The sequence below is a fragment of the Monodelphis domestica genome, chromosome 1 (genome assembly GCF_027887165.1).
Source record: "Monodelphis domestica isolate mMonDom1 chromosome 1, mMonDom1.pri, whole genome shotgun sequence".
Classification (NCBI taxonomy): Eukaryota; Metazoa; Chordata; class Mammalia; order Didelphimorphia; family Didelphidae; genus Monodelphis; species Monodelphis domestica.
In genome coordinates, this window is record NC_077227.1 from 509,119,579 (window position 1) to 509,140,895 (window position 21,317).

Here is a 21,317-nt window from a genome sequence, read left to right on the forward strand (position 1 = left end):
TTAGAGCCAGGAGGGACCTTATAAATTATCATCGATTCATTTTACAGGAAGAGAAAGAGTCTTGCCCAAGCTAAATAAAGCAGGTTTGTAGGAACTTTGAGTCTCTTTCCCCTACTGCCTGACAGTTCATCCATCCACCTTCCCATTTTGGACCTTTTTTTGAGATCTTGGATGGCATTTAAAAAAAATGTTTATTCATATCCTTTGATCATTTATCTATTGAGGAATGGCTTTTGTTCTTACATATTTGAATTCATTTCTCTGACTTTCAGATCTTTTTCAGAGAAGTTTCTTACAAAGTTAACCATATCAAGTTAACCATTTCAGAGCTTCTAGTGAGAGGGAATAAAAAAGATGTGAAGGACTGTGGGAAGAAGGTGGTGTGCTACAGGTAGAGGAACCCACTCTGCAAGGTCTGGTATGGCTTGGGAATGCATCACTCTGCTGTTCTTCTCCACCCATTTGGAGCTTCCTTGGTTAGTAATCCATGTCCTCTCTGAATCAGGAAGGCAGCTCTGGGTCAGCTGGCATTAACAAAGACCTGAAGTTTGTTTAGAGAGTAGAAACTAGGTGGAGTGTCTAGGATTTGCTGTAGCCACCAGGAAGGGTTGGAGCCTGATTCCTTCTAGGGAGCCTTGTAATTAGGGACCCAGGTTCCTCCCTCTCCCCATTGACTCTGCCCTGAGCTGCCCTTTTCCTGAGACTGCTCTGACCTAGGATTGTCCTCTCCGCTCCATTCTACTTCCCTACCCCACAATTGTTTTGGCTCCAGTTGAAAGGAGTCCTAATTACATCTCTGCTCTTTTGGGTGTTATTGGTTCATAATCACCATCAATACCCACCTCCTTGGCCGTCACACCTGTCTCCCTCCCAAACCTTTCTCCAGGATTATTTCTTGTATTTTTTATGGAGTTCTTCCCTCAAGATGACTAAGAGCTAGGATTAAAACATAAATCCCTTCCACATCATGACTTTCTCTACAGCAGTATCGATATTCAATGGGCCGGCACAAGAAATTGAGTGAGAATTTGGGCAGGGGGACTTTGTGGATGCCACAGATGCCACATGAAGGCGAGCAGACAGCACAGCAAAAGCTCGGAAATGCGTAACATATATGTATAGTATTTTATGATAACATTTCTTATCTCTTAATCTATTAATACACGTGATTTCTTATAGCATAAACATCCCATATAAGAAAAAGAAAAGATTCAGACTTCTCTGGTTCAAAGGAAGGGCCAAAAAATAGTGCATGGAAAAGTCCAGATGGCCTTGATGCCATGCTTCTAACCCGCCTCGTCTGTATTTAGAGGTAGATGGGTCCTTAAAGCATGTCTACCTTTTAGTCAAACAACATCATTTTAGAGATGAGGAAGTTGAGACCTAGCAAGTTAAGTAACTTGTTCAGGATCACAAAGGCAGGACCTCTAATTGTACATCAAGTAGAGGAGGGGGATTAGGGGAGGGGGATTAGAGGAGGGCAGGGAAAGAACATGAATCTTGTAACCATGGAAAAATATTCTAAATTAATTAATTAAATACATTTTAAAAAAAACAAAGGCAGGACCTCTGACTACAGAACCAATTTTCTTTCCATTCTACAACATGATCTCAAAGTTTCTTAGATTTAGAATTGTACAATCTCAGGACTGGAAAAGATTCTCAAAGGCCAATCTAGTCTAATCCCTACCTGGAGCAGAAATATCTTATACAACATTTGACCTGTGCTCGTATAACTTCTGTTTAAATGCCTCTGGTGATGGAGAACTCACAACCTTTCTTTTTTTTAAAACTCTTACCTTCCATCTTAGAATGAATACTGGGTATTGGTTCCAAAGTTGAAGAGTGGTAGAACTAGGCAATGGGGGGGGGGGGGGAATAAGGGGGTGTTAAATGACTTGCCCAGGGTCACAGAGTTAGGTGTCTGAGACCAGATTTGAACTCAGGACCTCCCATCTCTAGACCTGGCTCTCAATCCACTGAGCCACCTAGCTGCTCCTAACTCACTACCTTTCAGTAAACTGGCAAAAACCAACTGCATTTCTTTATAGCAATAACATCCAAGAGGCAATAATAGAAAGGCAAGTCTCATTCAAAAATGACTACCAAATGCCCAAAATAAGCCTCTGGGAATCAGTTTACCAAGTTCCATTCTGTTTACAGAGAGTTGAAATTACAAAATGCTCCTTAAAGAAATAAAGGAAAATAGGGAGTGGTCCCATGAATTTATTAATATGGGAAACTCCTATATGAAGAAACTTGCTCCAAAAATGTAGATCAATCCCTAATCTGCAAATTATAGTCTTAGAAAGCTGCCTGGAGCAATAAGAGATCAAGTGACTTACCAGAAATCCTATAGCTAATATGTGTCAGAGGTAGGAACTGTGCCCAGGTCTTACTAGTTCTTAAGTCAACACTCTATCCATTATACCACACTGCCTCTTCAAAAAAGCAAAGAACAGGGGCAGCTAGGTAACTCAGATAGAAATAGAGAGCCAGGCCTAGAGTCAGGAGGACCTGGGTTTAAATCTGATCTCAGACACTTCCTAGCTATGTGACCCTGAGCAAGTCACTTAACCCCCATTGCCTTATACTTGCCACTCTTGGGTCTTAGAATTGATACTACGACAGAAGATAAGGGGTAAGAAAAATAAGTATTCACAAAGAAGTTAAAGATAAGGTATTTTGGGGGGAGAAGGTAGGTGGGAAGACCAGGAAAAAACACTTAAAGAAGATGGTGTCTCAGCAAGATCTTTAAAAGGAATGAGATGACTATTAGGCAAAGGTAAAAGGGGAGAGAACATTCCAGGCATGTGCGACAACTGGTAGAAAGGCATGCGGTGGAAAATGTGGCATCATGGGAAATAAGGAAAAGGTCTGTTTGGCTGGATTGAAGAGTGAAGGAAAGAAGATTAAAGTAAAACAGAGCTAAAAAAACAGATTAGGACCAAGTTGTTTAAGGTTTTAAAAGCTAAACAGAATTTATATTCTATCCCAGAAGCAAATAGGAAACTGCTGGAATTGATAAGGGGTTGGGGGAGCACAAGGGAAAGGTCATGGGGCAGGGGGGATGTTGTCACATGCTCACATCTGTCCTTAACAAAAATGACTTAGGACACAACATATAGGATGGACTGGAGTGGTGAGACACTTGGTGAGGGGAAGTCAGTTAGGAAACTGTTACAATATAATAACATGGGCAAGATGATGGCCAGAACTAAAGCCATGACTGTCTATGTGTGAAAAGAAGGGCTTAGGGGAGAAAAAAAATATATTTCAAAGTTAGATTGGCTAGATTGATTGAATATGAGGGAGCATGAGGAGTTGAGGAAAATACCAAAGTAATGTAGGAATATAAACTAGGAATACAGTGGTTTCAGAGATTAGATAAAAGAAGGGAATTTTGATACAAGCCCTGGGAGAGGATTCTGGGAAGGAGAAAGTAATTGTGGGAGTCTGAACTGACAATAACTGATTGTACTTTCTTCTGGGATTTCCACTGAACTGGAAGGGACGTTTGACTCTGCCTGAATTTCCTACCAAGCTGAAGGAGGGTTTGCTCTGAGAGATTTTCCCAAGATAGTCAAAATTTTGTGGAGAAATTTTTGACTTCTTGGTAGAGGATTTATTTGGAGGAAACCATTTCCCCTGAGTCCAGAGATCATCTGCTAGTGGTCCATCTGCCAGAAATCCTCTTGGTTAAGGTAATACAAAGATCTTCATCTGGAATTTGGGTTACTTGGTGCAACTAACCCAGGCTTTTCCCTTTCTTGCAGGGCCCAGAGAAGAAACAGAAGGCTCTCCTGTCTCAGGGGACTTAGAAGTTGGGTGTGGAGATAGTTTGAAGAGTGTTAGGGCCTTACCTACCAGTTTTCCTTATTCCCTTTATAAAATAAGCTTTGTTTTTCATAAGCTAAGGGGTTTGTGCTTAACTGGCCCTGGGAATTTCTCTAGGTGGGTTGCATTATCTCCCATCCCTCTAGAACAGTTCCCCATTACAGTAACAAATCTGTGAGGCTGGAGGCAGCTAGATGACTTGTTGGAAAGGGTGCCAGGCCTGGAATCAGGAGGACCTAGGTTCCAATCTGGCTTCAGATACTTCCTAGTTGTTTGGGCCTGGGCAAGTCATTTTAAACCCACTTGCCTGGCCCTTGCTACTCTTCTGTCTTAGGACTGATACTAAGACAGAAAGTAAGAGGGTAAAGACAGTAAGGGGAGAAAGAAAGAAAGAAAGAAAGAAAGAAAAGAAAGAAAGAAAGAAAGAAAGAAAGAAAGAAAGAAAGAAAGAGAAGAAAGAAAGAAAGAGAAAGAAAGAAAGAAAGAAAGAAAGAAGAAAGAAAGAAAGAAAAGAAAGAAAGAAAGAAAGAAAGAAAGAAAGAAAGAAAGAAAAGAAAGAAAGAAAGAAAGAAAGAAAGAAAGAAAGAAAGAAAGAAAGAAAGAAGAAAGAAGAAAGAAAGAGAAAGAAAGAGAGAAAAGAAAGAAAGAGAGAAAGAAAGAAAGAGAAGAAAGAAAGAAAGAAAGAAAGAAAGAAAGAAGAAAGAAAGAAAGAAAGAAAGAAAGAAAGAAAGAAAGAGAGAGAGAGAGAGAGAGAGAAAGAAAGAGAGAAAGAGAGAAGAAAGAAGAAGAAAGAAAGAAGAAAAAGAGAGAGAGAGAGAGAAGAAGAAAGAGAAAGAAAGAGAGAAAGAAAGAGAGAGAAGAAAGAAGAGAAGAGAAAGAGAGAGAGAGAAAGAGAGAGAGAGAAGAAGAGAGAGAAGAGAAAGAGAGAGAGAAGAAAGAGAGAAAGAAAGAAAGAAAGAAGAAAGAAAGAGAGAAAGAAAGAGAGAGAGAAAGAGAGAGAGAAAGAGCGAGAAAGATGAGAGAGAAAGAGAGAAGGAGAGAAGAGAGAAGAGAAGAAAGAAGGAAGGAAGGAAGGAAGGAAGGAAGGAAGGAAGGAAGGAAGGAAGGAAGGAAGGAAGGAAGGAAGGAAGGAAGGAAGGAAGGAAGGAAGGAAGGAAGGAAAATGACTTGCTGATTGAAGAGTGAGAGAAGGGAGATTAATGTTCAATGAAAAGATAGATCTGAGCCAGTTTGTGCAGAGATTAAAATGTTTAAGGGAAGAGTTTACATTTTATCCCAGAAGCAGATAGGGAAGCCACTGAAGTTGATGAGGGTGTAGGAGAGGGTGGGAGAGGGGATAGAAAGTACTATAGCAGGGAATTTTGTCACATTTTTACATATGCCCTTAAGGAAAATTACTTAGGCCATAGTATGTAGGATGGATTCTAGTGGTGAGACACTGGAGAAAGTGACACCAATTAGGAAACTGCTAACAATAATACAGGCAAGAAATGATGACAGCCAGAACTAAGGGCAAAGGGGGCAGCTGGATGGCTCAGTGGATTAAGAGCCAGGCATAGAGATGGGAGGTCTTGGGTCCAAATTTGACCTCAGGTACTTCCCAGCTCTGTGACCCTGGGCAAGTCACTTAACCCCCATTGCCTAGCCTTTACCACTCTTCTGCCTTGGAACCAATACACAGTATTTATTCTAAGATAGGAGGAAAGGTTTATTTTTTTTAAGCTTCTATTTATTTTAACCCTTTCATTTTCTAGAAGAGAAAACTAAGGCTCAGTGGGATGGTGACCAGATAAAAAAGATAATATCCTATATTAGAACTTGGGACTTCTTACTCTAAATCTGGGACTCTTCTCACTATGTAGTCTTGCTTTCCAATTTATACAGAGCAAGTAATCAACCTATTATAATCATCAGCAACATCCTCATTAAAATCCATTATCTTTATTGTTATCATCACCCCTTGTCCTGGAGGGGAAAGACCCTAGAAGAATATGAGAAGAAACCAATGAAAATATTGAATCATCAAGAGAAAAATGGTCTGAAGATTCCAACTGACCAATCTCAGTTTTTGAGAGCCTCTGTCAAGTATGTGGGTGATTGTTTAACCCCAATTCAGTCTAGAACAAAGTAGGGGAGGATATGTAAGGGAAAGCTATTTTTTTAAACCTTTACTTTCCATCTTAGAATCAATACTGTATATTTGTTCCAAGGCAGGAGAGCAGTAAGGCCTAGGCAATGAGGGTTAAGTGACTTGCCCAGGGTCACAGCTAGGAAGTGTTTAAGGCATATTTGAATGCAGGATATCCCATCTCTCAGCCTAGTTCTTAATCCCGTGCGCCACCTTACTCCTCCCAAGGCTATACTTTTGAAGACTGGAGAACTAGATTACAAGCAAATGGCAGTACAGTGAAGAGTTAGGGACTTCCCACCCAACACTATGTGCCCACAGCATGTGCAAAACTCATTTCATTGAACCAGACTTTTCCTTCTTAACTGCTTGTGGATGACTAGAAGAAAGAGCAGATGTAACTGATGAGAATCCAAGAAGTAAAGCAATAAAATCACAAGCCATTTTTCATGACTGACCCTTTCACAAGAAAGAAATGACCAACAAGGAACTAGTATATGAACTTCCTGATAGGTTCCTTCTGACCCAGCCAGAGATTATGCCAGATGTTAACTTTGGCTTGCATCAAGAAATCCAGAAATACATGCAAACGTCCCAATTTCACTCTGCTGAATATGTCAGGAACACTGAAACCAGAACAAAAATACTCGTGAAGTGAGCAGATGGCACTTGGAGTAATTCCTAACAAGGCAGATTCCATCAGGAATATCGATTAAGTTCTATATCAATCCTTGGACAAGCCTGAAAAAAGTTTTACTCCCCAGGAATAATGGCATCGTTTCTTTTAGCCCAACAACAGATATTGGAACAGAGCAAAGGTAGGCAGGTGGCCTTCCCAGCTGCTTTTCAACTCGGAGATTTCAGACTCCACCTGAAAGCAGGCTACCCAGTGGGCCTGGGATCATGAACGTGGAGGGTACCCTGATTCTGAAGATAGCTCAGGAGTAGAAGCCAAGTCAAGAAAGCACCAAATTAGGCAATCGCTTTTCTAAATTTTATTTCTAAAAATTCTAAAACTGATATTGGCTTGTTGAAATATCATAATCATGCATGTGGAGGTGAGTATAACCTCCCAACTCCATCAGCTATAGTAGGCATCATGGGAGAATGATATTTTTCCAGACTGCTTAAAAATTATGCTACATGGACTTTGCAGATTCATTTTAGTACAAGACACTGAGGGAAAATCACTCAAAAGGACCATGCTGGAACTTCCCCAAAGCCACTAGAGAGTTATCCAGAATGAAGAGTTTGAACACATACCCAAACTATAACAGTGGATTTGCTAAGAATGGAAAAACATTTAAAACTGAGGAGGGGAGAGTGTAAAGGGGAGGATAGGTTGTGATATTTGCTGATCAATTGATTTCCCCCCTAAGTTCAGTTGATGGAATCACAGAAATTATAGGACAAATAATAGAATCTGCATGGACTGAAGACTTTCCTAGGATTCACTAACTACTACTGTTAAGTCTGTGAAGAATTATACTACTACTATTAAACCACTCAACAAATCTCACCAGTGGATAGATGATTGGGAAGAATCTAAACCATAATGAGAAGGAAGATACAATTCTTAAACTCTCAGAAGCGTTTTGGACACTATAAGATGAAGAAAGTGAACAAACTTTTACATTTTTTGCTAATTATATTTAAATAAAATCACTTTTATGGGACAGGTAGATATCTCAGTGGATAGAGAGCCAAGTTTAGAGACAGGAGGTCCTGGGTTCAAATTTGACCTCAGACACTTCCAAGCTATGTGACCCTGGGCAAGTGACAACCCTAATTGCCAAGTTCTTACCACTCTTCTGCCTTGAAACCAATACACAGTATTGATTCCAAAGTAGAAGCTAAGAGTTTCTTTTTTATTTAAAACTTACTCTGTTGGTCTATGCTGACCCAAATAAACCCTTTATGTCACAAATAGATGCTAGCTTGGAAGTGATTTTATATCAAGAAAGTGATTGTTCTATTTTTTTAAATGCTTTGGCATCAGATAATACAGGACTTCCTAGTAGTTAAAATTCATGTCCAATAGATAAACTAGAATTTTTAGATTTAAAAAGGCCATCACTGAAAAGTTCAAAGATGACATAAAAAGAGAAAATTTTCAAAAATGGAGTGATGCCAACCCACTAAGGTATATTTTGATTCATCCCCAAGTTGAGGCTGATGACCAGAAGTAGGTAGCAACACGAGCAAATTATGGAATTAACAGATACTACCAACCAAGAAAAATGAATATGAATGCTTATTTACTATCTCATAAGTCATAACACTAACATTATGCTGATAGAAAAAGGGAAAGCTATTTGTGATAATTAATAATCAATATGTACAACTATGAGCTTCCACCTAAAAGAAGAACCTCAGTATAGTCTAAAATATCACATTTAAGTTGAAACTTCTTTATCTCCATTATCACTGTATGATTGGTGATAAGAAGAAATGAATTAGGATGGATTATGTGAAATAATATAACCCATATATTGAGAGGCTAACCCTCACAGACTCAAATTTCATTCTGTGGAGATGTTACTACTACTGAGGCAATGACAGAAGTTGAACATTTATCCAGAGGCAACAAGGTGGCTCAATGGACAGAGAGCCAGGCCTAGAGATAATAGGTCCTGGCTTCAAATCTGGCCTCAGATTCCTCCTAGCTGTGTGACATTAGGCAAGTTATTCAACCTCAGTTGTCTATTGCTCTCCTGCATTGGAGCCAATACTTAACCTAAATTCTAAGAGAGAAGATAAGGGTTTAAAAGGAGAGACAGTGGATTCTACACAGGATATTGAGAGATGGCTGGGGCTGCCTTTTGAAAATGTACTTGTCCATGTAAGCATTGCATGATGATTTTCAACATTTATTTTGAGTGAGAACCCTAAAACTACTGAAAGATGGGTTTTATTGACCCCAAATGGTTAATGACATATATAATAAATATATTGTTTGTGTGTTCTGTCTGCTTGAGTGTTGTACCAATTCAAAAGGTATATTTTAAAAATATAATCACCAGGAAATTAGTGAAACCTGTGTATATGGATTTTTTTTATTCTTAACACAGACTGTAAAAATATGAGTCATTTCCCAATGGTAACAGACCTTTTCATCCATCCAACCAAAAAGTCAGAAAGTAAATACCATCACTAAAATCTTGTTGGGGAAGAACTTCTCAATACTGATTTCCCAGACCAGAATTTACTCTGAACAAAGTAGAGATTTTGAAAGCTAATTAATCACAGAGATGTTGATTTTGGCAGGAATCAAGAAACCTGGAATATCACCTTATGACCCTCAAGGAGAATGCTCAGCTTCAATATTTTGTTGTGGGATGGATTCCTACGCTGGGAAAAGACTTGGGCTAGAGAAATAGAAGGTTCTATATAGCTCTGAGCTTTTAGGAGTCTAGGACAGGAAGCCATTATATTGTAGACTGTTTAGGTGGGAGATGATATGATGAAAGTTCTCTAGTGTCCTGCCCATTGTTCTATCGTCTTGGAGATAAAAGCCAGAATCTGGACTTAAAGGGAAATATTATCAGTGCTCAGTGCAATGAGATGGCCACCATGAACCTGCTGCCCCAGCAGCATCCTGGCCCCCTTAACTCTGAAACTACCTTCCTTCCTCATGCTGAGCTTATGACCCACATCATTCCAAATTATCTTATTTCTAAGATGACCTCTTTTTCTTCCCAAAGTACCTGAAGCAACATTTTCCTCCAGTGGTCCTTAATCTCTCTGTCCTGGGCTGAGATTCCTAGACATGTTGCCCAATATGGCCTCATCAAAGCCATGGTGAGGGTATGGCCACTCTTGGCCACGGTCAGGCTTTCAGTAAAGGGACAAGGAGCCTTGTCTGAGTAAATGGGATCAGGAATTTCCCTCTCTGTCTTTATTGCTTGAATTCTAGCCCTCGTCCTAATTGTGTGATGTTGGATAAGTCATTTCTCCCCTCTCATGCTTCAGTTTCCCTCTCTTTGAAATGATATTGTAAAACTATATAATATTTAATGTTTCTTTAGATTCCAGCATGCTTTACCTATGACTATGACCATGTGCAACTGAAAGCTCTCTGTAGAGGGCCTGAGGGAACCAAGAAGAATGCCTAAGCCCTGACAGTTAGGAATTTAGTCCTTCTATTGTCTTCCAGCTAGATTCCTGGCTGCTGGGTCCTTCTAGGCCATGGATATATTAATCACAATCCTCCCTTATCTAGCAGAAACACAGAAGAAAAACAATTGCCTGATCACATGGGTCGATGGGGATATGATTGGGAATGTAGACTCTAAAGGATCACCCTGGTACAAATATCAATAATAGAGAAATAGGTCTGGATCAATGACACATGTAAAACCCAGTGGAATTTGCATCAGATATGGGAGGGGGTGGAGGGAGGGAAGGGGAGGGAAATAACATGATTCATGTAGCCAAGGGAAAATATTCTAAATTAATTAAATAAAAAAATTTTTAAGATTAAAAAAACCAACCCTCCCTCATTCTTTTATCCAGTTTTTAACTTCTCTAAGAAGTTTCCCATTCATGATCTCATTCCATTCTAACCATAGTCCTGAGAAAAGGATACCATGACAGGTTGTATCATGTATATAAAATATAATTTGATGGAGAAGAAAATTGAAGTTCATAGAAAGGAAGTGACTTATTCAAGTCCACACATAGCCAATTAGTGACAGAACTGGAAGTTCTTGATGTCATAGGGAAGTATTCTCACTTTTCCTTATGAGGAACTTCAGAGTCTATGTATCTTGCAAAATAATGAAGATGACTGGGAAACCTCCAACCTGAAAACCCAACCCAGGCCTCCAAGTTCTTCCCACAAAGTCCAATGGGCATGAGAGACACAAGGAGGCAGGGTCATTGATACAAAGATCACACAGGCATTTCCATATTGACTTGTTGGGCAACATGGTAGCATGGGGAAAGTCCAAGATCTGGAGTAAGAGAAATTAGGCTTGAATCTGATGTTGCTGCTTATTACTCAAGTGACCTTTGGCTAGATGCTTCTCCCTTCCCTCATCTTTAAAATGAGAAAGCCAGCCTAATTGATCCCTAAGTTCTTTTCCAGATCTAAATCCTATAATGTCTTCTCTTATTCCATGAAATGAGAGAACTGGTTAGGAGTGGAGGTAGAGATTGAGATAATGAGAGTCATAGTAAAAGGCACTCCAAGTTTAGTATCTGAGTGCAGCCTGACCTGTCCCCCCACTTATATATTCATCTCTTCATTGATTCTCTCACTCACTCATTCATTCAACAAATATTTATGGAATATCTGCTGCTTCCTAGGCTCTGTGTAAAGAGTCTCTTCTCACTACATTCAGAGAAGAGTCCTTGGAGGTAGAGCCAAGAGAGTTCTGTAAAGGCAGGGACTCATTCATCTGAGTTCTCCCAAATTCCCCTCCAAACAACTTTAAAGTAACACTTCAAAATGAATTCTGGGGAGCAGCTAGATAGTTCAGTGGATTGAGAGCCAGGCCTAGAGATGACAGGAGGTCCTGGGTTCAAATCTGGCCTCAGAATACTTCCTGGCTGTGTGATCCTGGGCAAGTCACTTAGCTCTCATCACCTAGCTCTTACTGTTTTTTTTGTCTTAGAACTAGTACAAAGTATTGATTCTAAGATGGATGGTAAGGATTTATGAAAGCAGATTCTGGAGTGGAAAAAACAACAAAAGGATAGGGTGAAACAACTTTCCTTCACATGACAACATAGAAGATTGACAGGAAAGGTCTGTGTCTCTTAAGTGAGAATAGAACACAGTCCAGGACAGGTGACACCCAGGGAAGCCAGCCCAGGCCTTGGGGGTGACTGAATCAGAAATAGTGACTTCTGGAGCTCTCTACACACAGACACAATAAGGGAGCCAGACAGCTGATCAAAAGATCCTGGAGACACTTTCCTGGCACCAGGTGCAGGACTCTGTTTCATTGCCCATACAGCAATCTAGGTCCTAGCATACTATTTTTACTTTAGTTTTTTCAAGTTTTTTTGATCTGTGCTTTCTTTCACAACATGAATTACTATGGAAATATGTCTTGTATGACTGCACATATATAACCTATATCAAATTGCTTGCTGGGAGAGAGGGAGACAATTTGAAACTCAATTTTTTTAACTGTTAAAAATTATTTTTACATGTAATTAGAAAAAATAAAATATTAAAAGAGTCCAAGAACCCAAAATCCAGAGGTGCTCAGGAGTCGGCTTTATTCATATAGACAGTCCTGTAAATGTACAGAAGTTGTCCACACCCACAGAACCAGTGTTTAAGGTTTCACTAAGGATTTTTATATGGGTTACACAAACAAGGATTCATTAAGCCCCTCCATGGAGTTGTAGTAAGGCTTGTACTCAGCTGGGCTAGTAAGGGACACAGGAAGACATAACCCTCCAACCTCCAGGAATTATTGGTGATATTGGTGAGTGGTCTATAGGAAGTTCTATACCACTGATATTTCTGCTTCTCGGCCAAAGGCCTGGGAATAACAGAGGAGGGAAAGCATTGCCCTCCTGGAATCCAAATATATGGGTTCAACAGCCTCAGCTTACAAACAGGAATCACAATAAGGATAAAAAGCCAGATAAGGGCCTCAAATTATAAATCCTCCCTTCCCACTCCAAAGCCCAGCTCTTGTTGCCCCAATTCTTATTGCTGTCTACAGAAGGAAGACATGAAGGGACAAGGAGTCATGAGTCTAGAAATCCCAACAGTTAAGGATTGGGGGGAAAGTAATTAAATTGTATTAGGCCTAAATAAAGAGAATTTAGTTATGGTGTTATTTATAACAGCAACTTTAGACTAATGAGCTTTAGGAATAATTATAGAGTATGCAAAATTCTTGGTGAAGACTTCACCGATTCACTTTATGGTTCAATGAAAATAGATGGTTTAGCTAAAGAATCAGACCCAGGTCTTTTGACTAAAAATCTAGGGTTCTTTCCACATTTTCTCTCTTCTGCCAATGGTGCTGGCTTAGGGTCACCCCTGCAGAGGGTGGAGAAAGTGAATTCCTTGCCTATAGGATGATAGCCAGGGAGATCAGGAAAGAAGCCTATTTTAGAGGTCAAGAAAGGACATTGGATGTGGAGAGCAGCTGAATGCTGGGAGTTTGAGGTGGAGGTGAAAGAGAGACTAGCAGACTTTCCCATAAATTCATCAATATTACTTCAAGGGGCCCAGGTCTTGTTCATTATCTTTATAATGGTTTTTCCCTCTTCTCATCCGTCTTCCTCCCTACCCACCCCTGCCTTGGCATCCTTTCAATCCTCAGCCTCTTCAGGACTCACATACCTAGAGTCACAGTGATCATAACAGCATTTCTGCCTCTCCAGGTGCTGCCCAGCCTTGAGGGTGGCCCTGGTTGACCTCATCAAGAAGAAAATAGAAAGGGGGTCCCTGCTTTGTTGGCTCCTGGAGAAGGAGACCAAAGGGTGAGGACACATAGGGCTGTCCATGGAGAAGCGCCCTGGACTCCTGTCCCCAAGGATGCAGGCATATCTCTATATATACTGTATTATCACTGTGACTGATATAGTCGTCTCTCTAGGTTTCTTTTTTTCACGTTCTGTATCATCACAAGGTTGGACTACTTGATGAGCCCTACGATCCCTCCCAGCTCCAAATCCTGACTCTTGGGGTTTGGGAAGTCATAGAGGGGAGAGGTCCTGGTAGAAGAGGGACTGAGTCCAGGCTGACGCCTTACAAAGAGGAGTCACTACTCAGGGGGATGAGCCACACCCCCAAGTCAAGAATATTGACTAAGAGAGACAAGAATGGATAACAAGGCATTATTAACACGGCGAGAGTAAGAGACAAAGGAATGAGAGCGAGACAAAAACAGACAGAGACGGAAAGTCACCCTCATACACACATATACAGAGACACAGGAGCACAAAGAAAAACTCTCTTTGCCTTAGCCTTTAAGGACAAGTTGATGAGGTAACCTTAGCTCACGTTCTATTCCCCCTTCCCTTCCTTAAGCCAAGGCATCTGAATCAGAGCAGCTAGAAGACTCCCAGCCTGAAAAAATCTCAGATGGACAGACCCAGGACTCCAACACAGTTCAGTTAGGTTGTTGAAAGTGGGAGAGAGAGAGACAGAGACAAGAAGAGAAGGGGCCGGAAAGAAAGCAAGAACTCCTCCCCAACCCCAGTCATTCCAAGGCTTGGCAAGGGAAAGAGGGGAAGAAGGTGGAAGGGAGAATAGAGGTTCTGAGCTCAGAGAGCTTCCATACCTGGCACAGGGGTCATGCAGGTCTTCCCACACATGCCTTCACAGCACTTCTTTGGAAGAGGACAGTGTGTGTCTTTCGTACAGCTGTCTGGAGGGTTCAGCATTAAGCATCGGCCCATCACAACTGGGCATGTTCCTTTCCTTACTGGCTCTGATAAGATCAAGACCATGGAAAGTCAGAGGGTTTAATTTCTAGGACAATTTCCCCCAAATCCACATTCCACTTGAGGCACTCAATTCCTTCCCTACTGGGCTAGCTAACCTAATAGCATTTCCCTCTGGTCCCAGGATACCTGACACAGCTGCCATTTGGAGCTTCAACATAAGCCCTCCTCTTCCTAGGTGGACATCTCTTCGTGCCCTTCTGCCCCCAGCAACCTCTGGGACTGACTATTGCCTCCTCTGCTCAGAGGCTGATCTTCAGTCTTCACCTACAGGGCTGTCCATTCGCTGCCTGAGCACTGCTATGGTGGGAAGTGTTGGAGGTGGGGGGTTTCCAGAGAAGCCCCAGCTATAGGCGGCCCTTTTTTTTTTTTAATTTTATTTCATTAATTAATTTAGAAAATCTTTCCATGGGTCCATGAATCATGTTCTTTCCCTCCCTTCCTCCCTCCCACCCCCATAGCCAATACACAATTCCACTGGATTTTACATGTGTCATTGATCAAGACCCATTTCCATATTGTTGACGTGTGCATGAGGGTGGTCATTTAGATAGACAGCCCTTCTTGAGAGGTGCTTCTGGGATCCCTCACTCTCAGCCCCTGGGTCTGCTCATCTGGGTCCTCAGCACCCACATACTTGAATCCCCAGCCATAATAACAACATTTCTCCTTCCCCAGATGCTGTTCATCTCTCTGGTAGTGGGGGGAATAAGGAGGGAAAGAGAAGTAAAGAGAGAGAAATAAAGTGATAAGAGAAAGGGTAATAATAAGGAATATTTCTGGATCAATTTTAATTGTGTAAAGGACTAGCCCCAGCAGTGAAAACATTATTATCTCATTTTTAGATGAGGAAACCGAGACTCAGGAGTTGGGTAGGTTTATGTGATCGTAATGGCGACAGATTCTGAATCCTGGTCTCCTGATTGAAAAAACAGTGGTCTGCTTTAACATGCCACCTCTCAGAGAAAGAGGCAGCAGCAGAATGGCAAGAGCAAGAGAGATGGAAGGGAGAAGGAGATAGGGATGGCGGAAGAGTGATGGAGAAAGAAAATATGTGAGAGAAAAGACAGAGATAAAGTAATGAACGGTAAGGAAATGACAAAGCAAAAATGAGACTGAGACACCCAGAGCATGGGATGAAGCTTGGAATCCTGAGACCTTAGATATTTCTCCAACAACAGCCCCAGCTCGGGGTGGGGGCATTGAGAGTGAAGGAGGGAGTAGGATAATCTCATCTTTGTCCGGAGGGCCCTGACAGGGCTTTCCACCCTAGGGAGCTCAGCCTAGGGGGGGACAGAGGAATTCCCCAATCCTCCATCCGGCACACTAGCCCTGGGCCTGACCTCACCTTTAACGACAGTTTTCTGGGTCCGAGATGAAGCCAAGGACACCACGGTGAGCAGTACCACGAGGAAGAAGAGGTTGCTGGACTTCATGGTGAAGGCAGGAGCCGCTGAGATAACTGGTACGAGGGCCTCCCATTTATATCCTCCCCAGTGGATGTAATCCCCGCTTGTACCAGTAATTATCTTGACTCTTTAGGGGCGGGGTTTCCCAAACCGGAAGCTTTGGCCCCGATTGTACAATCCTGGAATCCTGATATGCTGCCAGTCATTTCCCCTGCCCCCAGGTTGACCTTGAGCCTCAAAAGGAAGGTCTGAGGCTATAAGGCAGGGTTGGAGAGAGAAAAAAGAGAGGCAGACGCCAAGTTAGAGAGTAGCTCACATTTCTAGTTCATATTACATGCAAGTGACTTTTACTGACTTTGAATTCAAAGCACCTAGATCTGAAATGAGTGACCTTAAGCAAATCATTTTCCTCTTCTGGAACTCACTTTCCTTACTTGTCAAGGTCCCTCCCAGGACTAGAGCTACCACCTAGTTTCACTAAGATTCCTCATAGCTATAAATCCTTTCTACTGTCCACAATCTACACAGCTAAGTGCTTTAGTATCTGTGTTGAGTGTTTTCTTTCTTATGGCTAATTAAACCTCCTTTTGTTAACTGTTGAATAATTTTTAAGCACCTCATTTCATTAAAAAAAAAAACAACCCTTACCTTCCATCTTGGAATCAATACTATGTATCGGTTCTAAGTCAGAAGAGTGATAAGGACTAGGCAATGGGGGTTAAGTGACTTGCCCAGGGTCACACAGCTAGGAAGTGTCTGAGGTCACATTTGAACCCAGGACCTCCAGGCCTGGCTCTCTATCCCCTGAGGCACTCAGCTGCCCCTCATTTCATTTTAACATTAAACCAAAACTATCCAGTTTCAGGCCTGAGTCAAGCCCCACCCCACTCCCACGGCAGATAGGGTTTGGACAGAGATTTGATGTCAGAGATCTGTAGCATGAGTATTCCCGTCCTTTCTGGTGTTATGACACCAGGGGACCTGCCAGAGAGGTGAAAGACTCAGGAAGAGATCTACATGTCTGGACACGGCCACTGTATGAATTCATTTTGCTTAATCGTGTTTACTTGTTACACAGGTTTTTTTTATTGCAGGTTTTTTCTCTTTTTTCCCCATTCTTATTTGGGGAGGAGCCTCGGTGACAATAATGCCAAAGAAAGGGGGTCATTAAAACAGTTTACAAGACACATAGAAGAAAGCAAAAGGAAGCTTAGAAGGAAGCACAGAGAGATGGGGCAGCTGGGTGCCTTAGCAGATAGAGATGCAGACCTGGAGTTGGGAGTTGGGCAACTTCAGTTACCTAGTCCTTGCTGCTCTTCCGCCTTGGAACCAATACTTAACATTGATTCTAAGATGCAAGGTACGAGTTTTAAAAAAAAGGCACTGACTGTCTACAAACAGCCCATAGCACTGTCTACTCTTGGCGTGGTGTATTGATCTCCTTTGGTCTCTTTTGTCCAATAATTGACACTCCATACACATGTAAGATCTTTCCCATCTCTTCCCTCCCTCAGTCCCATCATTACTTCTTTGGCTGAAGTTTAGGGACTGAAGTATTCTATTATGTTCTCATTTCTTTTATATGGCTTTCCATTACATACAGGACAGAATTTCTAGTCGCTGCCTCAAGAGATTGTTCCAGCAGTCTACAATTGGGAGTGAAGAAATATTGATTCTAGGGTTTAAACTTTTAAAAAAGGAAGGAACCACAGACAAGCAGAACAACTTGGAGCCACATGTAGAATGTTTTAGACACTTTAAAAAAATCAATTGGTATGATATAGAAATTTATGATTCCATAAAGAATCCTAATTGAATTCTTCTATGTATGTGGAAATACTGTTTTGTGTGTTCAGGTGCAGATTTTTAAAAGAATAAATCATTTCCTTAATGTCTGATTTCACAACAGTCTTTATATTTTTGGATGAGCATGCCTAAGCCAGGAGCCCAATTATTCATCCTTAATTTACTTTGAACTTGACTTTGACTTTGAATATATCAATGAACTGCTTTGCCTTTCCTCCCCTGCTTCCTTCACTATGATGTAATAGTCATGACAGTTTTTTGAAATGTCAGCAATCCATGGGGTTGAAACTAATTCCTGCAAAGGACTAAGGAGGAAATGAAAGCTCAAGGAAAGAAGCTGACCTGCCCAAAGGGATAGAAGGCTCTTTAAATAAGGCTAATCTAAGTCAAACAAAGTTGGCCTCTATAATTGTACTAGGTACCTCAAAAGGCCGACCTCTGTATAGTTTCTTCCTTCTTTAACCCCTTTGTCTATAATAAAGTGGATTATGGAATGTAAGGAAGAATGACACAGTGGGCAGAAAATTGACATCAGCAAAGGCAGAGCTAAGATGATGGAGGTATAGTAGGACAACGAGCTTTCCTCCCTCCTCCAGAAAAAAATTGCCCTTCCAAATAGATCTAGGAAATGCATGAGACAGAATTCTGATGAAGAAGTCCAGAAAAAGGCACAGTGGGCAATTTGATCAGCTCAAGTTAGCATAGGAAGACAGATGCAGAGTTCCATAAAGACTGGGTATAGGTTCTACCCAGGAGCAAACTGCAAACTGAGGGGAGTGCCTATGCACCAAGACAAGAAGAGGTCCCAAACCTATCTAGGAGGATTGCTTGCAGAGTACTGGAACAGATGCTAACTGATAGCTTTTGGTTTCCACTACCTAGTTCTGGATCACCACAACCCAGATATCAAGGAAGACCAGACTGAGAAAGGGACCAGCACCTAAGGGTGGCCTTCAGGTAAGGCGTCCCAGAGTGGTACATGGAGAAAGGAGCTTAGAGTCAAGCAGCAGTCCTGTGGTTCAGATCCCCAGGACCAAAGAAGTCTCAGTGTCACCTTCTGGCTCGGATGGAAGTGTATAGATAAATAACCAGAGAAAGAAACCTACATTTCTTTCATTCTAAGCCAGCAGATGAAATCACAGATCCATCCAGTCAAAAAATGTTTCTTGTTTTTTTTTTTAAGTAGATTATTGAACTCTAAACTTGGCCTTTAAGGCTGTGGCAAGTAATATCTTGTAATAAAAAGAGGGTTGTCTAGGTGATAAAGTAGAGTATTGGATAGAATTAAAAAGACTTGAATTCAAAGCCTTCGTTGGATACCAATCAGTCATGTGGTTCTCAGCTAGCCACTTTATATCTCCCAGACTCTACTGTGTCATCTGTAAAATGGGGATAACAATAAGCACTTACCTCCCAAAGTTGTTGGGATAACAAATGAGATGACATGTGTAAAGCACTTTGCAAATCTTAAATTTATTATTAGAGACAGACTCCAAAGAAAGAGAGCCCAAAAGGAATAGTCTGGACTTCCTGGAAATCCTGGGTAAAAAGTTGGGATTCTGCTATTTTCTAGTAGAATTTTAGTGAATTATTTTCCTTCTCTGGGACTTAAGTTCCTTCATCCATATAATGAGAGGTTGAACCAACGGGTCCCTGAAGTCTTTTAGAAAACTAGTTCTTCACATGTGATAACCAGTGGAATCGTGCTTTGGCTATGGGAGAGGGAAAGGTGGTGGGAGGGGGGGCGGGGAGGAAAAGAAAATGATCTTTGTTTCCAGTGAATAATGTTTGGAAATGACCAAATAAAATAATGTTTAAAATTAAAAAAAAAAGAAAGAAAACTAGTTCTTGAGGGCTGACAGGCTGCTCTGTGGATTGAAAGCTAGCCCTAGAAATGGGAGATCCAGGGTTCAAATCTGGTTTAGGATACTTCCTCACTATATGACCCTGTACAAGTCACTGAACCCCCATTACCTAGCCATTACTGCTCTTCTGCCTTAGAACCCAGTCTTGATTTTAAGATGGAGGGTAAGCATTTAGAAAAAAAGAAAGAAAGAAAAGAAAACTAATTACACTCTAAATGCCACCCCTGATCTAGGGCCACCAGTAAATAACTTTAAGTTTAAATAGGGTTCATTCTGAGAATCCTGAGCATAAATGGGGTAATATTCTTTTTCTCTGTCTCATTAATACCTTACCTGGGGAAAATTTTCAGAAAACTTTCTAAAATAAAACCAATATTTCAAGGGCAATTTGGAACTGTACCCAAATGGCAATAAAACTGTGCATACTCTTTGATCCAGTATTGCCACTACTGGCTCTGTATCCCAAGGAGATTATAAAAAAGGGAAAAGGACCTACTTGTACAAAAATATTTATAGCAGCTCTTTTTATAGTGGCAAAGAATTGGAAGTTGAGGGGATGCCCATTAATTGGGGAACGACTGAACAAATTGCAGTACATGTTGGTGATGCAATAATATTGTGCTATAAGAAATGATAAACAAGATGATTTTAGAAAAAAGCTGGGAAGATCTGCAGGAACTGATGCAGAGTGAAATAAGCAGAACCAGGAGAACACTGACCACAATAACAGCAATATTGGATGATGGTTATCTATGAGAACTTGACTAATCTCAGCAATGCACTGATCTGCGACAATCCTGAAGGACTTATGACGAGGAATGCTACCCACCTCCAGAGAAAGAACGTTGGAGTTATCTTTCACATTAATGTATCTTTGGTTTTATTTTGGCATTTTATTATGTGTGAGTGTTCTCTTATAACAACAACCAATATGGAAAGTGTGTTTTGCATGACAACAAAAAAATGTTTAATTAAAAAACTCACATATCTAGGTTTTCCACAAATATCAGTAGCAATAGGCCTTCCTACAAAGGTCCTCTATAGATAATTTGGATATCAGATATGGAATATATTGCTATTTCCTCTACCTCGGTGTAGGAGATGTTCAGGAAAGCCTACTACCTCTGGTGCAAAGACTTGCTGAGGCCTTTTCAGGTCTGCTTCTAACTTTTGGTGTCCATCTGCCACCTGGCTTTCACCTATAACTCCAAGAAATTGTAATAAACACAGCAGCCACACCCCAAGTAAACCCTCTGTACAGGTGGGCTAAACCAGATTGAGGGTAATTTCCAGGCCTTAAACCTGTTGGTGAGTTAGAAGGGTGTCTACTCCAGGCATGCAAAGACTGGAGGTACAAGGGGCACATGAGAACAATTTGTTCCAGTTGCCAGGAAGGCAGAAGAAGCTGATGCTGGGAAGTTCTAAGCACCTAATGGGACATGGGAGAGGCCAGTGTCATCTACTGTATCTCAAGTCATCACCAGTCATTTTGATTTTTGTCTTGCCATGCCTCTAGACGAGATGGTGAGACTGATGGATTTTTGCCACTTTGCCTTACTGCCATTCCATTTATGCATGAATCAAAAGACATCACTACTGCTGTCATTTTGGTTTTCTCTGAGTACAAAGGACAACAACCATGAACCATTTCCTCTACTATAGAATCTGAATAAAACCCATAGGACCCAAGCTCTTATAAACAAATACAAGAATCATAAAAAATTCTAATGTCCCATTACCCTTAGTATACTGCACAAAAGGTAAAGGCATCCTATTCAATGATGGCAAACCTTTTAGAGACCTCATGCCATGACCCCCACCTACTCCCCCAAGATCCCATGCTGCACACAC

General features: G+C 41.1%; 1 protein-coding gene across 2 annotated transcripts in view; it reads right to left on the reverse strand.

Annotated features, from left to right (window-relative positions):
* The window catches only part of LOC103101392 (WAP four-disulfide core domain protein 5-like), a 58,201-nt gene extending 42,274 nt beyond the window's left edge, over positions 1 to 15,927 (reverse strand). Inside the window, exons 1-2 of one of the 2 annotated variants that reach the window (XM_056813026.1) lie at positions 15,735 to 15,927; positions 14,224 to 14,373 (exon numbers count right to left, since the gene is read on the reverse strand). In XM_056813026.1, coding sequence (XP_056669004.1) covers positions 14,224 to 14,373; positions 15,735 to 15,822 — 238 coding nt within the window. In that variant the 5' untranslated portion in view covers positions 15,823 to 15,927. The remainder of the gene's footprint in view (positions 1 to 14,223; positions 14,374 to 15,734) is intronic. The other variant, XM_007475827.3, reaches the window with a different exon arrangement.
* Between the last annotated feature and the right edge of the window lie 5,390 nt (positions 15,928 to 21,317).